Here is a 21033-nt window from a genome sequence, read left to right on the forward strand (position 1 = left end):
GAGATGGCGGATGCGTTTCGGTTAACAAGCTTTTTAAATGAACTACTTCTAATATTTCCTCCCTATTCAAAAAATATTGAAGTTTTTTCGGAATAATGCCATCATAAGAATTCTTTTTCCCTTGTATAGAACTTGAAAATTATTTTTAGATTGGTGCCAATTTGTGCCGTTAAAAAATTTTGTGCCCGTATATTTACAAGATATTTCGACTTTTCTGATGAGTCTCTAAAGTGACGCTGAGACCCGTCTATGGAATTTCCACAAATAGATATTATGATAATTTTGTGTCAATTTGTGCCGTAAAAAAAATTGTGCCGGTATATTTTCCGAGATATCCCAGCTTTTCGATATGTCTCCAACTTGACGCTGAGACACATCTATGGAATTTCGAAAAATGAATATAATGATAATTTTGTGCTCATTTTTGTAATCGTGGTGCGATGGGAACATTTGGTGCCATGCCGGTTTATTTTCAGTGACATATCGACTTTTCCGATGGCCATCCACCTCGTCTATGGACGCTAATTATTTGGAAATTCTGTGAAATGTATGCATCTTCTACGGAAATACGCTTTTCCATATGAGGGAAATATCAAAGATGTTAATACAGACAAAAATTTTTGCAATCTATCAGAAGAATCGTGTACGATTGAATTTTCCGAACAATAGTGTTGTCAATTTTTGATTCATTCGATATAACCCCACTTTTTTCCCAGTGTCAAAATCCTGATCAAATCATAGACATAGAGACATGGACTGTGCCTTCCCTTTATATCTATGCATGAAATACGGTCAAAAAAAGTGACAGAGAGAAAAACACGTCGGGAATGCAGTTGTCTTTTTCTAGAATTTTGATTGGTCTACACTCACCTCTATGTGAACAAAAAAGAGAAAGGTATATCCCGACGAGCTTTTCTCTCTTTCTAATAAATAGCCAATTTCATGCTGGCATTGCTCAGTCCATGTCTCTATGTCTATGGATCAAATATACTGAATGACCTTATCAGCCATGGAGATATTGGAAGAAAAAGGAAGAACAATCTATGTTTGCTCGTTTTTTCAAAGAAAAAAGGAAAGTCTTTTTTTTTCTTTGTACGATTTTTTCTGAAATATTTCTTTGTATAAACTTTGTGCTGACAATAACGAACACAACACCTAAATAATTATCCAATTTGGTGCAGTCGTTTGAACGTGATGCGCTTACATAGTTCTCATAGATTCTCTTTTATTTATACAGATTTATAGTTTTCGAGAGATTTTAAATTTAAATTTTCTGTTCACGACATTGAAAAGTTGATTTACAAACGGAAGAACATGAGTTTTTCTGTTTCGTGATAATAATAGCATGTTCAGGAGGGCGAAGAAATACTTTCTGTTGTAATAGCGAAACACGTGTAATAACTTGCCCGAGTGCAAATAATGGAATTCAACTAGAAAGTTCAATTCGGTAGTTTAATTTGTATTTTCACCTTTTTATCGAATATTCTTAGCGTCTTGTAATTTGCTTGGGTTTCGATTTCGGTTTTCTGTGAACTTAACCCTCTAATACCCAACTCCGCCTTGAGACTGGTTGCATATAAGTGGATACAAAATTATTCCCTGTGAGCAGTTTAGTTCAACTGTACATGTCCGCTTCAGTATAGGTTCACTTTGTGAGAACAGGTGTTAATGTAAATCATTTAACTATTTGCGAAAAAAGGTGTAGATTATACATAAGCTAACTTGAAACTATACGGAAATAATTTTAAAAAAGAAAAAAAACTTGTGCATTAAAGGGTTAAATACTTGAATTGATAGGATAACAAAAAACACAAAAACTAAAAACAGAAATTACATGATTCTCATTAGGATGAGTAGTACATACGATTCGAGATCAAGATGATCGACATTGGTTGCTTTACGGATGCTACCCCAAATACGAAAATGTGTCACATCCTTGAGCAATAACCTGAATTGAATACTGAGTCAGTTGAAAATTAGAAATTACCACGTGAGAGGTATTATTAGGAATATTGAATAATTTTCAGTTATTCTTGAATTTCAGCGTAATTTTGGTATATAACGCTATGAAAATCTTAGCAATATATAAAGAATTGAATCGTCGATGTCACCCCGTCGTTATTTTTATCGAAATATGTCGAAAAACGGTCAAAAACCAGTTTTATTGAGGTTCAAGTTTTTTTTTCTCATAAAAAACAACTAAATTGGAAAAAAAGAGACGGGGCGACATGAACACGTTCTTTAACATTAATTAAAAAAAAAAGTCAAGGCTTCATGTAACAAATTGAGAGCGTAAATTAGGAACATTTTTGGGTTTTAAATCAACGCTATGTTGCCCGTTCAAATTCTTTTTCATCCTCTTCATTCACAATCTTTCTGATTGTGGAAATATTCATCTGAAATATAGGTCTTTTAGATTCAGATGAAACATTATATAAATTATCTTACATTGAATATGTTCGCTACCGTCTGACGTATTGTGGATTTTAGAATATCAGGGTATAACTATGAGTGCCAAACTTACTCCGTTCTAGCTACAAAAAATTGGGAAAATTATTTCATGGCCAACCGACTCCTAAAATAAATGTGAATACATTATAGTGCATGCCGTTTTTGAATGGAGATTTTTGAGGTTTACTTCCCCTTAACCACTACACGTATTTCGCGCAAAACCGCGCTTCTTGCTCGGTGTGCACGGTTGAATAACATCTAGCCAACACAAGAAATCTCTAGTTCCTCAAGAGTTTTGCCCGATGAGGATAAGAAAATTATATAATAAGCAGATATAAGTTGAAAATATTTCAATTTGTTCGGGTCTTTTCCCTTACAGCCAACGTTAATAAAATTTGGTCAAGTAATCAACTTTGTAGCTGAGAAAAAAGTGTCTGTTAACATTTTCAATAGGAAACAGTGTATATAAGAAAAGTATTGTCAATAGTGCCAGTGTCTAAAAGACAACTTATACTTAGATTTTGCTGAAGAATAAAAAAAATGAGTATTTTAGGTTCTCTTTGTTTTTCAGGAGTTCAGCTACAGGGAGCATGCCAAAGTTTTTAGCAAGGAGGTACTGGAATATTTCTTCAGTTTTGTGAATGGTGAGAAAGATTTCGATTATGAAGAACGCTACGCAAAGGCCAAGCAGCTACTCCCTTACAAAGAAGCACCTCCCTTCCTTCAGCACAACCCCTACATCTTATCGGGTTATCGAGGAATTTTAAGCACCGCACACTGTATCGATAGGTACGTGAAATTGTTCGGACAGAAGTAAGGCGTTATAAGGTTATTTCATTGTTTTTCAGCGTATTTTGGTGGACCAACGAGTCCATCAACATTTGGTCACATCTATTCGGATTATTGCTGTTCACTGGACTCGCAATAAATGATTTGTTTATATTGAAAGTTGAGGCTTCTTTCTCTGACAAATTCATCGTGGCATCCGTTTTGGTCTGCTTCCAGGTAAGTTTGAGATATTCCAATAAATAGAGTGTGGTCAGACGAAAACCGCGATTTTAGGGTTTTGAAAGGAAAATGTGGCGATTGCTCGGACCTGTCGATTTCTCATTTGAGGGGAAACAACTTTTCCGCTCTTTGCATCCTCGTAACTGCAACCCCCTAAAAATTTGTCTGAAATCTGAAAGAAACAATCAATTTTTTTCAAATAGTGCTTCATTCCAATGTTGATAACTTTGAGATTTTTGCATGGTGTCTTCTATCTGAGAACATACCTTCATCCTTCTCCTTCATTAATTTCAAATTCTATTGAACATAAAGGGTGTTTCGATTTCAATGTCGAAGTCAATTATAACAAAAACCTAAAACTCATTTTTATCAAAGGAGAACCCATTTTTTTTGTTGATCAGTTGGAATCTACGTAGAAAAATAGTGAATAAATGTAACCTCTAAAATGCTCATTTCCTAAGATATGCAATATAGGACAAAAACTCAATTTCAATTTAAAGAATGATTCTCGTTTACATTTCTGAAGTTTAAACCATTCTTCAGAAGTCATAACAGAACATATAATCATAGAAACTAGAAAATTTGAAATTTTCATGCAAAAATGTTATTAACATTGGAATAAAGCCCTATTTGAGAAAATTCGATTGATTTTATTCATATTTCAGGCAAGTTTTTTGGAGAACATATGCAAAAGTTACATTAAAGCAATGTGGAATTCAACGAGTAATCTGATTATGAATAATAAATCTGGGTGTTGTATAACGAACGAATGTCGGTATCATTTCTAGTGAAATCGGAATTCCAACGAATCTGAAGTGTCTTCCAAGAATTCATCTCTACAAACAATGCTCAACTGTTAAATTTCAAGTGTTTATCTCGAATGTTTCTCTGAACTATTCTAATCAACGGACTTCGTGAATTTCTTAACACTACACTACACCTGGATGGGAGAAGTTTTCTCAGTGACATCAAAAATATATTCGAAAATAGGATAAAAAAATACAAATCAGTTTAAAACATTATTTCTTCTACGACCTTTTCTTCTCAATTTTCCTCAACCTCCTTCCTCCTTCAGTTTCTGAAATATTAATTTCACTCACTAGTGCGGGAAAAAATTAGTTTCGGCAAATAGCAGGGAAGGAATTCACTTTTCCGCACTAGTGAAACACTTCAGAAACTGAAATGAGCGCGGGAAATGAGGTACAAACGCTCAGAAGTAGAAAACATGTTTTCAACGTAATTTCATGTGTAAGGGTAGTTTAGTGTCTTTATTGAAAAATGATCAGTATTATGATGTTTGCAGATATGTATGTCCCTGTCCTCCATCTACCACACATTCAACTGTAGATCTCATAGAGACTGTGATATATTTCTCAGTTTCGATCTCTTTGGGATAGCTTTGTCATTGCTGGCTATCTACACATCAGGAATCTATTATGCTTTCTGGTGCGACTCAGTGAGTATTATTCTATTATTATTATTGAATAAAATTGATGAGAGTTCGAATATATAACTTGTTAGATAGAAAGCTAGGCCACTGTAATGTTTGATTCAGCAGTTTCAATTCTTTAATTTATCATAATTTAGCTGAATTTATTCATTAAACATTTAATTTAGTTTTTAGATTTGAAAAGCAGGAAAGAACAAATAGGGATTTAACTCGACTGAGAGACTTCTCATAGTATCGTTAAATATTCCACATTGACCAAAAAATTTGGTGAAATTAAAATTTTATGAATGAAATTTTCCAGAAAAGTGACTCAGAATACAGAGTGAGGAAAAAGTAGTAGAAAATCCATATCTTCGGTACAATTTTGAGAAAATACTAGAACTTTTATTTTGAATAACTTTCCACTTTCCATACTTAATTGAGAAGTTTGTCATGCGCCATCTACTAGGAGTACAGGCTACTTGAAAACCAGAACTTTTGGGTCGAAAATGTATCTATAGACTGTTTATTGCTGAGGATGATTTAGTTATGCATGGGGTTCATTGAAAAACCTTTTCAATTATAAGAAATATATGAATGTTGATGAAGATTCGTGTGCTTTGTTGAGTGTTTTTGTTGTTTCTTCGAATTTTCATGTTAATTTCTTTTTACCGATTTGTATTTTTGTTTATATTTTGAAAAACTTGAAATGGTCATATTACGTGGATAACAAAATAGTTTTCCTACCTGTCTAAATTCTATTCGTTGATTAAATAAATTAAATAAAAGTCTTCGAAAAAGAGTCATAAGAAAAAAAAATTAGTTGCAAATATTAATACTGACTAGATAAGAGAAAAATTTACTGAGAAACTGGTGAAAATTCAAATTTTTTGGGGAAGCCTACACAGAAGCATTTCTTTTTCTTCAATTTGAATCATAACTTTCTGCACTTGTTAGGAAAATAACTATCGCTTGTATACTCATCATTTTCTCTGATTATATTAGCATTATTTTTTCTTATATACAGGGTGATCCAAAACTCGAGGCGGAAAATTAAGGAACCCATAGGATAGGTGCAGGCTGATATTTTCGATGAAAAATACAATTTTGAATATGGTTTTGATCTCGAGATATTAGACAAATTTTTTGCAGTTCATGAATTTTCAACTTCAACATCAACAACTTATAAAAATACAGAAATACTTGAATCAAATGTTCAACAATACCACGATTATTATCGACACAGGCTTAGCAACGCAAAATAAGGGAATCAAATACTAACTGCATGTTTCGCCTATTTTGACTTGGCGTAAACTTCATTGATAATTCGTTGCATTTATTTTTATTGGTTAACAATTTCTCCTGCGTAAACTTGTTTTTTTTCAAATGCCCCCATACAAAATAACACAAAGAATTCAATCCTGGTGATCCCGCATACGACGCGTCGGCGTCGTTCTGTTAACACATACAAAATTCACTGGAAAAGCTTCTAGAAAATTTTTTAGATCGTTTTCTGAAAATACACGACACATCGGGATTCAAACCTGAGATCATTGGTATTCGTATGAGGACCGGAAGTTTGTTCCATACGCCTCTCGACTCATGTCTCCTGGTTTTTCTGATTTTTACTGGAAAAGCTCTACTAACATTCTCTCTAGCTTTTATGTATACTTTGAATGAGGTATTTTCTTTTGTCAGTTTTTCTGACCGGTATTTATAATTTCTTCTTTATTTGTTTATTTTTGTGTTTTCATTTCTTCAGTTGCTCTCTTCGTATGTTTCTCTACCATTCCTTTAACTATTTGAATTTTTAGTTGTTCTCTGATTTGATTATTAGCTACTTATGTACCATGGAATATCTAGTGATGATGTTCGTATTCGTATACCCTATTCGGGTTATTTCTTCCTATAATTGTGTCCATTAAACCAAATTGATCCATCATATATTATACCTACACGCATTTTTGGTTTTATCACAGTTTTGATTATTTTCTATTTATTTCCCAATTAGAGTCTGTTTCCTTTGTTGCGGGGGGGGGGGTATAAATTCCACGTAATTGCCTTGTTTTTGTCCCATTCTCTCCATTTGTTCGCTGAAGGTTGGCTTTTCGTAACACACCGTGTGTTTTCCTTTACCATTTCAATCAATTTTCTGCCCTTCTATCGTGATGTTTCCAACTAATCTGGTCAATTTCGACGATCCGAAGAGTGTTGCTGTTGTCTTGTTTGCATTCATTTTTATTAATTTTTTTTCTTCACTTTTTGAAGTATTTTATTGATTTTAAGACAAATTATAATCGTCTGATCTGTCTTGAGTTCCATTATGGATTTTCATCAAGTATCAGCCACATCAATCCAGTATTCCAGTATTCTATTAACTTGTTTCTTAGTTGGATTGTGACTAATTTTTTTTGCCTACACGAGTGGTGTCGTCTGCGAATTGGGCTATTCTGATCTTTGTTTCTGTTAAATTTGACATGTAAGTACACATTGAAGAGCATAGTGGTCCTAGTGTGATAGACTTTTTCACACACTGGCCGCTCCTTGCCTTTGGTTGGGCGCCAGGGGGGCAATCAGTGAACCCCACGTCTGTCACAGAATCTCCAAAAAAATAGAGAGCCGGGGTAGACTTGAAATTATCAGTGGAGAAGGGTATCAGTGAAGACTAGGATGGTAGCTTCTTCTAAGTCTCTGCTTTCCAACGGATTTTAATCGTTAAAAAGAGTACCTACCTCTTCTAACAAAAACCTAGATATAACTGATTTAAGAACAAACTCTCAATGGCAAAAATAACTGGCAACAAAATAAACGTTCAGTTCCTTATTCCTACTGAATTAACTTATATACAAAAATGTACAGGTAATAATAAAAGTTGATATCCACTGGCGAACTGGTCGACGTGTGGGGGTTGATGAAATACGGTCACTCCAGGAAAAGACGGTTGAAATAAACGGTAAATACGATTAAATTTTGAAAGCCTTGCGAGTACGGTGGCTGGTACCGGTCCAATTGCAGTGCACCCTGTCTCTCTCTCCCTCTCTCTCTCTCTCTCTCTCTCTATCTATCTCTCTATCTCTCTCTCGCTCTCTCTCTATCTCTTTCTCGGTGCCCCTCAAAATGGCTGCCTGTCAGACAGCAGGTCGGAAGAAGCTATTAACCTGTAACTTGATCGGTCGGAAATCGGCAAAATATTAACAAAATAGGAACAAAATACGGCAGGGGCCCCAAGTCTTCTTGGGACCCAACGGCGGTCGAACGGTCGCGGAAGTCGGCGATCTACGCAGCCTAAAATGACAAGATCAAGTTTAAACGGTAGGTCGGTATTTTCAGCTAGTTAAACGAAATATCACCCCAGGTATGCACTTCGGAAGGAATAAAAATGCTACAAGTGACTTGCCTTAAAGTTTCAAACTTCTTATCGTAATTTCCGGTAAAACACGGTAAAACGGTAAAAACACCTCACATACTTTCCTTGGCACCTAGATCTCAATTCACTCTTGACCTTCAGCGCCGGGTCTCGAAGAAGTACCCCCTCTCCGCGGAAAACTCGTCCCACTACGGGTAACTCATCTCTCCATTGGATACACTCAAATTGTTCGATCGATCAACTGGCTCGGAAAGAGACAGAAACAATCGAAGAGAAGGAAAAACGGAACAAGTTGGAAGACCTTTTTCGACGAAAAAGTACGGTTGAACGGAAAGAATAATAAAATATATGAATTCTGAAAACAAACGATATATACGGTTTCCGCTACAAACATAGGCCTGGTCGGTGGGAAACAATGACATAATATCAATCGCCCCCTTATGATAATATAACGGTTTTCTTCCAAATTATTTCGGTTGTCAGGTCTCATTATGAATGTATCGGTGAAGATATTTCCTTTTGTGGAGGAGCAAAAATCTGCCACGTCACACTAGTACCGATCTTTGTTTTAGGTACCCCTGCATCGATATTCCTTGTTTCTGAACTTGTGCCATATATCTCAACTTGAAACTTCCTGTTCTCTAGGTATGATTGTACGAATCTTATCAGATTTTGTGGAAATTTTAACTTCTTCGATTCGAATATCAGTCCTCAATGCCACATATTGTCAAAAGTTTTTTTCTATATCTAGGAATATGGCTCCTGTTCTCGTGGATAAGTTCAGTTTTCCTCTTATTTCTTCTGTTTTTCTTGATAGTAGTTCTATGGTTGTAGCCATAGGCGGAAATAAGGAAGGGCGTGCCCCCCCCAGAAAAAAAAAGAAATAGGAAAATAGCAGTGAAAAACAGCTATTCTGGAGCTTTTGCGTTGTTTTAGCCAGTTCTAGAATTTTTGCACATCTTCTCCACCTAACATCTTTACCTCGGGGGCAGTCACCTCATACCTCAGACCTCAGAAGGGGTGCCCCCCACAAAAAATGTTTATTTCCGCCTATGTCTGTAGCTCGGTGGATCTTTCTTATTTTTCCCTTTTTTCCACATTAATATCGTGTCTGCCGTTTTCCATATTTTTGAGAAATTGCTTCTTCTCAAGATTGTCTTTGCGATATTTCATCATAAGCTTCCGATTGCAGATTCTTCAGAGCTTGTTTTAGGATTTCATCCTTTCCAGGTGCTGTCCTATTTTTGAGCTGTTTCTGAACCTCCTCTATTTCTTCTCTATATTTTCTTGTGTTTCATTCTCTTCTGTAATTTTATGACTTCTAATTTGTTCGATATATGTGGTCAGCCCGTACGTTTTCGCTCAACAGTATCGGTATCTTTGTTTTTGTTGTCTATCTTTCTAATGATAAAGCCATTTTCAATAGAGATTGATAGCGGGTATTCAAATTGTCTTATGTTTTGTCTCAATCGTCCGTCAACTCCCGAACTCTATATTAATTCTATGACTCACTTCATTCGTCAATTTTTTTAGCACATTATATTATATATCATAATTAAAATTCTTGACGTTTCTAGAGTGGCTCCACGCCACCACTCTCGTTCTCTCTTTGACAAAATGTAGAATGCTCCTCTATAATCTTTGCGTTTATGTTTATGCGTCCGGAATCCGGGCCAACCGTCCTCCTGTATTCATTTTTACTTATGTATCTTCTTTTCTTATAAAAGTATCTTCACCTCGTTCCGTAGTGGTGATTTCTTGGGTATTGTGTATTGTTTTTATTTTTGTTGTTTTAGATTGTGTTCTACCAATTATTGTTTTTTCTCTCCTTGGGTTGTCTACTTCTATTTCCAGTGATAATAAAACTAGGCAATAGTCAGATGACAATTCCATCTTTGTTTTATTCTTTTAGTCCCACATTATGTTTTTCATAACTACAATATCTAACAGATCCATTGACTTGAATAGGAAGTAATTCTTCATTGAAGACTCCACCTCAAATATTAATAGAGAATTTTTGTTGAGGAGCCCTTTTTTCAAAAGCTGACGATTTTATAGAGACCATATGAGTTGAAATTTATTCTGGGAGGATTCTGCATCTCTTCATAAACTTTTTATGAAGAGAACCATATGAGTTCATTATGCCATCATTCATGCAATTCCGAATAGAAGTAGCTTCGTCCGACCGTTTTTCAAGAAATTTTATTTTTTTCATACTGACATTTGTCAATGGCTTTTGCATGTGATATTTTGGGCAAATTATATACTTTTTGTTTTTGAAACGAATGTAAGATGTAGAATTTCTGTTTCAAGATTTTCCGAACAAAAACTTTGGGACAAATTAAAATGGGCAGTATTGCTTTCTAAGTAATTATTTCCGGATATTCGAGCGCACAATATATCTCTCCTTCTTCCCTAACATTTCCCTTCGGAAAACATCCGGTGAGATGGTTGTCCTCTATTAGAGAATCTTTTTTTGTACAACAAGTTTTTAATGCATTGTCAGCACAAGTATCTTCTATTCTTCGGTAAGAAACTGTAATTTTAATGAAATTAAACCTGCACAATAGCAACTTTTTAATTTTCAAACAAATTTTGTTCTTTCACCAAGTGACAATGAAATTATCTACATCTACTTAGTTATAGGCTCTGATTTGTTCAATGGGATTGGTTGCATAAAGAAATTTCGAAATCCAATAACTCGGAAAAAAAGCCACATCGACAAAAAAAAATTTTTACATTTCATCAAGATATTAGTCTGTATGCGGCTCTCAATTTTTCGCCTCGAGTGTCAAATCACCCTCTAGATCGTATTGAATAATGAAAATTTTACAAAATTTTTATCAAAAGAAGGTATCTTGGAACACCGAATGTTGTTTTTAGGACTTGCAGAATTTCTACATGAGCACAGTGACGTTCATCTTCGTGATAGCCATGCTACTTCAAGTGCCTCATTTCCAAGTCGATCCATTCATCCAGATATTCGTATTCGTTGCCTGGGCTGCTTATGGTGTCGTTCCTACTTTTCACTGGACGGTTGTAATGGGAGGATGGGAAAATCCCATAGTATCTGTGAGTACCTAATGCATATCATACATTTTTGCAAGTTTTCTATAAAACATATTTTTTCCAAATATCCGCAATATACTCTTTCTGAGTTGATCGTTCTCACATGTCGTTTCTGTAGTAGTATCTTTTTTAAATACATATGAAGGGTACAGGCAAAAAACCATCAATGTCAATTTTTGTCCGAAAATGAGTTGGACACACAATTCGATTCAGAATGAGGAGTAGTATCTTATGGTATATTGAAACAGGCATGAAACTAGTTCAGTCATACGTTAAATCGCTGCCGAAGATTTACCGCACAGGGAAAGAATTAACGATGTCGATCAATACACGGAAAGAAATATCTAAGTCATTTCATGAAATGATGATATAAAATGAGTGCATTACATGTAATGCACTCATCATACATTTTATGTACCTATAATATCATTAATAATGATCATTTCCGAGAACAATAATATTTAATTTGTCATATTTCAAATAATATGAACGGATTTTGAAGTTGGAAACGCGTTTTTCCCTGTACCCTTCATATATACCCCATGTTTTTTACACAATCCAGTCCCACATTTATGTCTTCGACTCGTCCAAATAATTAAACTGTAGATTCTTGAGGTCAAAAGAAACACTTTTTTCCTATATCATATTTTCCGATTCGGCCCTGATGAAAAAATCATTTTAAGTTTTTATAATGAGCTTTGCCACGCCTAGAGAAACAAAATTCCCTTCAGAATAACAAGCTAAATCTATGTTTTCAGCCAAAGTACAAAGTACCTAATTTTTCAAATTTCACACATATTTTTTATTTTTGAACATTAAATTACTCGATTACTCGAAAACAGCGCATTATACGAGAAAATATGAAAAGTACTTTTATCTTACAAAACGTTCAAATATTCATTGGGTAACGTTCAACTTATAGTTTCAAGAAATCGATTGAAATTCAATCTGGAAGGACTCTGCATCCTCTGAAACTCTTTAGGATTCTCACTCCCACTCTCTAAAACAAAATCAATTAAAACATTGAAATAATTGATTTGCTTCTGCGTACATTCTTGCACTAATTTGTCTGGAGCAAATCAGATAGAAAAAATTGTTGCCTGACAATGAACGACAAATAGAACTTTAAAATGGTAACTTTTCTTTTTTAACCTTCATCAGACGGATTCTTGAAAAACCTTCTGAATTGTAGTTTCTCAACTGAAATTAGTTTCGGAGTTGGGTTCTTTGAATTTTTGGTATTTTTATGGTTCGTAATGGTCATAATGAAAAAAACTAGAAGACATAGATGATTCGCCGATTCGAAAAAAAAGGTTAACGAAAAAGTGTTTCTTTTGACCTCAAAAATCTACTGTTAAAATATTTGTACGAGTCAAAACCTCATCCTGTATAATATACCTACGTTGTATCTCTAATTTTTCTTCCAATAAAAAAACTCAAAAGTTAGTTCACCAATAAGTTCGCATAGCGAGCTGTATCAAAGAAAGGGTTGCTCAAAAAAAGAATTATATATATTATAGACCCACACTTTTTTTTTGACAAGGGCCTCTCAAATTTTGTCGCAACTAACCATTTACACCATGTATTCTTATCACCAGTTTTGCTAACTAGACGAAATGATTATTCGATAACAAGAAATTAAATACATATAAATAATTGTTTCTTTTTTTCAGCTGCTTCTTCCCAGAGTACTGGGTATGTACATCATCACAGGAACAGCTTTCTTTATATACCTCACAAAAATACCAGAACGTTTTTCAAACGGTCGTTACGATTTTATAGGCCATTCCCATCAGTGGTGGCATCTATTTGTTGTACTTGCTCTTTACTATTGGCATAATACGGGCATGTTATATGTTGACTACAGATTGAATCACGGATGTGCTAATCACATGAAATTGCCATGAATCAGTATGAAATCGAATATCAAAACATCGGTATTCAATGATTTTGTATCATAGGTAATGAAAAATAGGGAAATTTTCCTATAATGAAAACAAGGAGATCAAACCTCCAAATAGGGTTATGTGTACAATTCTGGAAAAATGTATGTATGGATAGTTGTTGTATTTGTTTTATTTATTGGATAATAAAAATATTTTTTCATGTATTTTATCCTAATTATTCGATATCTTGTATAGCTTGATTTAGAGTTCGGATTTTACCCAACCCAAGAAGATTTTATTGGATCGTGAGTAGGTATATGAGCTCACAATTTCTCCTCGTTTAATCCAAAAAAAGAATTGTTTCACAATTAAAAAAAAAATGATAATGATAATGATAAAAATGATACACAGAGTCAGCCTATGAGACAAAGAACTTTTTTGTTAAAGAATGTGTTTCTGCTCTGAAGCAATTTTTAATGGTTTTGAAGATATGTGCGATCTAATGGAATTTCATAATTTAAATGTTATCATTATTATAAATTGTGTTTTTTTGCTTATCGATTTAACTGGTATTATTGCATGCTAGGCAAAAACCTTCTTCAAATAGAACATTATTTCGTATTGAATTGAAAATGTTTAAATTGGTGAGAGTGGTTTATGTTCGAAAGTTGCACATATACCATAGCAAATTTTTACACAGAACTTCACGGACTCTTCAAAATTGCACTTGATCATTCTCTTCTACCTCTAATAGTTTCCTGCATGGGCTATGAAAGACTGAAATCAACCATTCACGACTTGTTTACGAAAAATCGATAATCCTTGTCATTTTTTCATGATAAAGAAATAAATCTCAGATGGATATAATTTTACATTGAAAAACAAAATTAACAATCAAAAACAGCCTATCTCACAATCCTAAACATCCGGTGCGATGTCCAATGGATATCCAAATCATGCAATACGGATATCCATTGGACGTCCTTTGACGGACAACGGACGTCCATTGGATATCCCATGGATATCCGTTGTCACCAATTTGGATGCCCAATGGATGTCCATTGGGATGCCCAATGGATGCATTTTGGACATGCATTGTACCAAAACAGACAAGCATTCGATGGACGTTGCCTGGACAGCTGATGGATATTAACTGGACCATTTTATATGAAATTTGGGCTAGTTATGAACCTCTTATCGGCGCTGAATCAGTTGAATGAACTTATATGTATATTGGTTCATTTGAAGTCGATATGACGTCTATAACCAGCTCAGTTTACATCCATTAAAAGGCTCAGTTAATCTCCATCAGCTGTCCAGGCAACGTCCACCAAATATCCAATGTTCGTCCAGGTCTTAACAGAATGTCCAATTATGCAAACAAAGTATATAAAATTGAAAACTTAAACTAAAATATCACACTCTTCGTTACCAAAAATATAATCTAAAAAGTCATTTTTTTCTTCTCGTGTTTACTCCTTTCCTTGGCTCTTCCAAGTCACTTTTTTACCAGGTGATTGCATCACAACAACACATTAAACAAGAAATTCCTAAGCTCCCTGATGAATGATAAAAACTTAATACGTTACTCTTCCTTAGTCTTCAACAATAATGAATGACAATTGACATACTGTCAAATTCCTGCATCCGCCGACAGCCAGTAATGCCAACCACAGATCTACCAAAGCTATTCAGGGTAGTTATATCCATATTTATTTTCCATCATTGAGTATGAGGGTTTGATACTCAATAAAAAATAGAATGCAATTCCACGTGATGAATAAGGACATACTGCAGAACATACGCAAGAATACGAAATATTCTCGAAATTGAGTATTTTCTGTTCGTTCAACACATATGGTTTTCATAAAAATCAGCAGATATACATATATATTATAATATAATAATATACCGAAACCATTGAACTCAAGAAAATTTCTTGATGACGGAAGAAGTTAAGCTTCGATTTTGGTGATAATTGATATTCGGCAAGATATGGATATCCATTTCTGCTAACAAAATATTTCAATATTTGAGAACAGATCATTATATCCCTAGTACGTCCATGAATGAGTGTACAATGGATATCCATTATTGATTTGATCCAAAGTACGTCTATGAGTGGATGTACGATGTACAATGGATGTCCATTATCGGATATCTACAGTACGTCCATGAATGAATGTACAATGGATATCCAAAGGATGTCCATGTCCATGTGTACTAATTATGGACCTCTTATGGATGTCCAATGGATGTCCTGTGTTTACTGGGAAGCTATTGATGAAAGAATTCTCAATATCGATTCGGTGGTTCCAGAAATTAATTATACTGCCTCCAAATGCAAAAACTTTCAAACTTACATCTTAATAATTTCATAATTAGTGTTTGTAGATTGTAACGTCGCAGTTGGATTTGAAATTGGTACTCAGTGCTGATAATATAGATTTGAGATGAGAAACAATTTCTTGAAAATGCACATCCTGACACCTATCGCTGCATTTGAACAACCACAAAAATATTTCGTACAGACTTCTATGCAAACTCTGATAGGAATAATCTATTTGTTGAAACAAGGACTAGATGGCAGAACATATACCACTATTACTCGAGATTCTCCTCCTAGTAATTTTTTGTACCAGGGGTTTAAATTCGCACTATACTAACTAATTTCTTATTTTGGTTTTGGGTTGGAACTTGACAAAAATTAACGAAAAAGCCTACCTTTTCAAGGAAGTCTTCACGACAATATAGCGGTTACGCTACTTCTCTTTCGTCATTAGGTAATGCATTTTTGATATGAATGGAACGATGAACTTACAACACTGCATAGCTCTCAGAAAAAAATTTTCCCTTTATTTTGAACCTTGCATCAAGTTGAAAATTTGTTCTTGTTCTTGACTCTGAAATAACGTTTTGAAGGTTCATGTATTGGTGTGTCGTCCAGCATATTCTTTTTTCCATTTTTTTTTTAATTATCCTTACAAAATTCCTTGAATAAATATACCTTACGCATAGGTACTTACTGAGTTTCAATTTCATTGAACTCGTACCCGGAAAGCTGAAAATTCCGAATATTTAGCTCTCTTCCTTCGCAAAGTTTATGGTTCCTCATCAGTTATTAGTGCAATCACTACAATCCAAACGTTTTTGAGGACATTTTTGTCTTGAAATTCGAAAATAATGGGCAAAAACATATTCCAGCTCCCAATGTTTGATGTCAAATAAAAGTTTCCATAAGGAGGAAATAATTTTTGTTAAATTCACAACAGTATATATACTTCGTAAAGAAAATGATGATAAAAATATTCATTCGAGTGAAAAATAATATATAACTAGGTATATTCATAACAAACATTCATGAAAAAACAGTTAACACCCAATGCTCCACGGCTTCTGATAACTGAAGTGGTGGGAGTAGCAAATCGGGGTAGTGAACCTACATTTCGCAATGCAATCAGGAAGGAGGTTCTAGACCTAACCTCCAGTAGCCCAGCCCTATATCACAAAATTTTAAACTGACATGTCCCAGATGAGGCCTCTCTCTCAGATCATAGACAAATCCGGTTCGACATCGACACTGAGCCGATATTACAGGAATCTAAAAGGAATCCTAGAGGAACTGACTGGGAGCGCTATCGATGCCTGTTGGAAGGCAACGGAGAACTCTTAGGGGTCAGGGGCATGGACTCTGCGGATGGCATAGACCTGGCTGCGGAGCACTTCCGAAGTCGGATTCTAACGGCTTATGAGCATAGCTGCCCGCTCAAGCGGTCAACATCCAGAAGATACGTGGCCTGATGGAACTCTAATCTGGCAAAGCTACGGAAAAAAGCCGCACACTGTATAATAAATGGTCTAACTCTAGGGCGCTAGAGGACAAGACGGCATATAGAGCGGCAACAACTGAATACAGCAAAGAACTGCGCGAAGCCAAGCGGAGGTCGTGGCGCACCTTCCCCAAGGTATTGAGGACACGCCAACGGCCTCTAGACTACATAAGGCCCTATCAAAAGACCACAGCAATGGTCTGGGACAGCTAAGTAAGATGTATGGGGAGATGACTGGCACAGACGAGACGTTGTCACTTATGCTAGAGACTCACTTTCCAGGCTCCCAAATCTTTCAGGGCAATAAACCGAATCAGGGTATGTTTGCACCCAGACGAGGCGCCAGGAAGATAGCTGCCAAACTCTCCTCCTTTTTATTGAGAGCGATGGAGAAGATAAATGATCAAGATATCAGAGCGGAACTACTTTTCATGTTCCCTCTGCACAAGGATCAATATGCATATCAAGCAGGGAAATCAACGATTTCAGCTCCTCACTGCCTCACCAGGAAACTGGAAAAGGCCCTAGAGTTTAAAGAGGTTGCCCTTTGCGCATATATTGAAATTGAAAGCGCGTTCTCGAATACGCCACGACAGTCCATACACTCTGCGCTGGTTAGGAGGGGTGTGGAGCCGGCAACGGTGGCTTGGATCATGGCATCGCTGAACAGCCGAATGATAAACATGCAACTAGGCGCAGCTTCTATAACCGCGACGCCCGGAGATGGGTGCCCACAGGGGGGCTGCTTATCGCCACTACTGTGGTCGTGTGGTCACTGGTCGTTGACGATCTCCTGGTAATACTTGCGAATGCTGGTTTTGAGTTCCGCGGCTATGCAGATGACCTTGTGATAATGATTCGGGGTAAGCATGACGGCATTGTAAGTGACCGGATACAGTTTGCCCTAACCTTAACTCACGAGTGATGTCTCCGAGAAGGTCTCAATATAAACCCCAAAAAGACAATACTATTGCCATTCACCAGGAGGAAGAAAATTTCTCTTGAAACACTTATGATGAACGGGACCGCCCTAACTCCGACTAACCACACTAAGTATCTCGGTGTTATATTCGACCAAAAACTCTTCTGGGGTCGACACCTCGAGGCCGTGATCAACATGGGCCAGACGGCTCCATTCATGTGCCAGAGGATGGTCGGAAGTACGTGGGGGTTAAAACCTGAACTGATGAACTGGATTTACAAATTCATTGTTCGGCCAATCGTTAGCTTTGCAGCTCTCATGTAGTGGACAAGAGCAAAACTAGTGTCGGGACAACCAGCACTAAGAAAACTACAAAGAACAGCGTTCCTGTCAATAACAGGACTAACAGGAGCATCTCGCTCTTGCCCAACTGCTGCCATGCAGGTCATCTTGGACTTGCCTCCACTATATATTTTTCAAGAAAGCGAGGCGGCCAGGTGGGCTCTAAGGGTGGCAAGGGAGTGAGAACTGAAAACTGGCGATTACTGGGGACACCTTCACATTCTAAATTAATGTAAAGAGTTGCAGGACGCAGTTATAGATAACGTTACTCAATTTACTCGGAGAAAAGAACCAAGTCAATCTTATTTGGGTGCCTGGTCACTCCAGGATACACGGCAATGATTCAGCAGACCAACTGGCCAGGGAAGGAGGGGTGGTCCCCTTCACCGGGCCAGAGCCGTTTTGCACCTTTCCAGCTAGCCATCAAGCTGCGGCAGTTAAGAACTGGTAACAGACGAGAAAGCTTGCGTCCCGGCGCACGATCAATAGTCAAAGACAGGCCAAATCATTTCTCTCTTACTCGACCAGCTGGATCAAAAAAGTTCTCTCACTCAGTAGGCCAGAACTGAGGAAATTGACGGGCGCACTCACAGGGCACTGTCCCGTGCGGTATCATCTCAAACATATAGGAAAAACGGCCGATTACACATGTCGCGTTACACGTGTTATGCGAGTGCGAAGCTGTTCATCGAAAAAGGCTACAGCACCTTGGTTCGTTGTTCCTAGAGCCGGAACAAGTAATGGATGTGGCCCCCAGAAAGGTGTTCATTGAGTTTTTACTGTCTGACTGGTAAACTACAGAACTCGTCCTCCATATTCGAATTGTCATTAAAAATAAAATTTTGACAGAAAAATTAGGTATAATTTTCGACTCTGTAAACCCCACACATTAATTTATTATTGCAAACTGCAAAATTCGTCCGCCATATTGTACTGCCACTTAGATTTTTTTCTTTAACTTAAATTTCATGATGCACACCTATCAGATTTCAAATCAATCGGACTAATTAGAAATGGTCAAAAAATAGAGATGTCCTCGAGACCAAGAAGACGACGAGACTTTATTTTACAAGTAGAACTCGTATTGTAATCTCGTTGTTCATAACGTTTTTTGAGAGCAGAATATTTATATTTAATAATTAAAACTCATATTGTGATTAATTTACAGGTATTGCTTTCCAATTTTTACGGTTTTGGAAGTAGATATCATTATAATAAAGAAAATAAATAAATAAATGTTTATTCGTCCTTAAATATGTCACAAAGATATATAGGATATGTCAACACACAAAAGGTAAATAATATTACATATAATAATCTCTTAAAGAAGCTTATCTGAAAAATATTCAACTGTGTTATAGAAACTTTTAGCGTATAATGTTGCTTTTATATTATTCTTGAATTCTCGTAATTTCATATTCTTGAATCTATCTGGTAAGTGGTTATACAATGAAATACCTGCGAATATGGGAGAAGACCTAAATTTGGTGGTGGAGTGCCTGGGTACAATGATTGTATTAATATGTCTATGGCAATTTAGAATATACACGCATGGTAGTGTGAGAATTTTAGAATTTTTGGAAATTTCTCTGCGGGAGTTTCTTGGTGGTACATTAAATATCATTCGTATAATTGTTTTCTGTAAAATAAATATTCTACTCATTTCGGGCGAAGCACCCCAAAGAATAATGTTATAGTTGAGATGGCTGTAAACTAAAGAGTAATAAACATTCAAAAGTGCATCTCTTGGAAGCTTCAGCTGATGTATAGCATAGTACGACCTGCTCAATGTTTTGCAAAGATGTTCAATATGCGAGCCCCATCTCAAGAACCTATCAACATTTAGTCCCAGAAACCCCTAACATATTCAACTGATTTGATTTGTTGATCAGCAACGGACAAAACCAGTGGAGGAGATTGAATTGTCTCCCGATATTGGAACCGAATAATTTGGGTCTTATTTAAATTGGTCATGAGAGAATTACTTCTACACCGTGTAATAAACTGTTGAACAAGCTCCTCACAGGTTTTTCTCAGTTCTTCTAGATTTCTTGATCGTGCAGCTGTAGAAGTATCATCAGCAAATAAAATAATGATGACTGCCTTTAGGTGGTCTGGTAAGTCGTTAATAAATAATAAAAACAGTAACGGACCTAAAACTGAGCCCTGAGGAACACCAAGCTTGGTGCGATATTCTCTTGAATTACAGCTGTTTTGGTCGACAAACATATTACGATCCGATAGGTAACTCAATATCCACTCAAGAAATATTCCACGGAATCCAACCTGATAAAGCTTATCTATAATGAATTGGTGTTGCAAACAGTCAAAAGCTCTCGATAGATCGAAGAAAATGCCGACGACGTGGTAGGATTCGTCCAGAGAGCAATGGACAAACTCAACAAATTCAGAGAAAGCCGTTTGAGTCGACCTTCCTGCCCGAAAGCCATGCTTGGACAACTGGCTAAAAATTGAGATTGGACGATAGTTCGCTATCATTAGCTTTATACCCGCCTTCGTTGGAGGGCGGATTTTTTCAGAAGATATCTAATCACATAATTAAACAACCTCCCGGAAGAGAAAACAACACATCAAAAAATTACTTTATTACTACACCATCTTAATGATCTAAAGACCAATTAAATTGCATTCCGTCTGCAGATGCGTGAGAGAAGAAATATATCCAGTGTACCTAGTTTCGAAACCTACAAATAGCATTCAGAGTACAA

General features: G+C 36.1%; 1 protein-coding gene across 7 annotated transcripts in view; it reads left to right on the plus strand.

Moving 5' to 3' along the window:
• LOC123319007 (progestin and adipoQ receptor family member 3-like) overlaps positions 1–13434 on the plus strand; it is a 76521-nt gene extending 63087 nt beyond the window's left edge. For 4 of the 7 annotated variants that reach the window (XM_044905804.1, XM_044905801.1, XM_044905803.1 and 1 more), the window contains exons 3-7: positions 3005–3240; positions 3300–3456; positions 4763–4915; positions 11139–11327; positions 12998–13434. In XM_044905804.1, coding sequence (XP_044761739.1) covers positions 3005–3240; positions 3300–3456; positions 4763–4915; positions 11139–11327; positions 12998–13231 — 969 coding nt within the window. In that variant the 3' untranslated portion in view covers positions 13232–13434. The remainder of the gene's footprint in view (positions 1–3004; positions 3241–3299; positions 3457–4762; positions 4916–11138; positions 11328–12997) is intronic. The other 3 variants (XM_044905802.1, XM_044905807.1, XM_044905806.1) reach the window with 1 other exon arrangement.
• The last annotated feature ends 7599 nt before the right edge of the window (positions 13435–21033 follow it).

Source organism: Coccinella septempunctata, chromosome 8, assembly GCF_907165205.1.
Source record: "Coccinella septempunctata chromosome 8, icCocSept1.1, whole genome shotgun sequence".
In the NCBI taxonomy this organism is placed as follows: Eukaryota; Metazoa; Arthropoda; class Insecta; order Coleoptera; family Coccinellidae; genus Coccinella; species Coccinella septempunctata.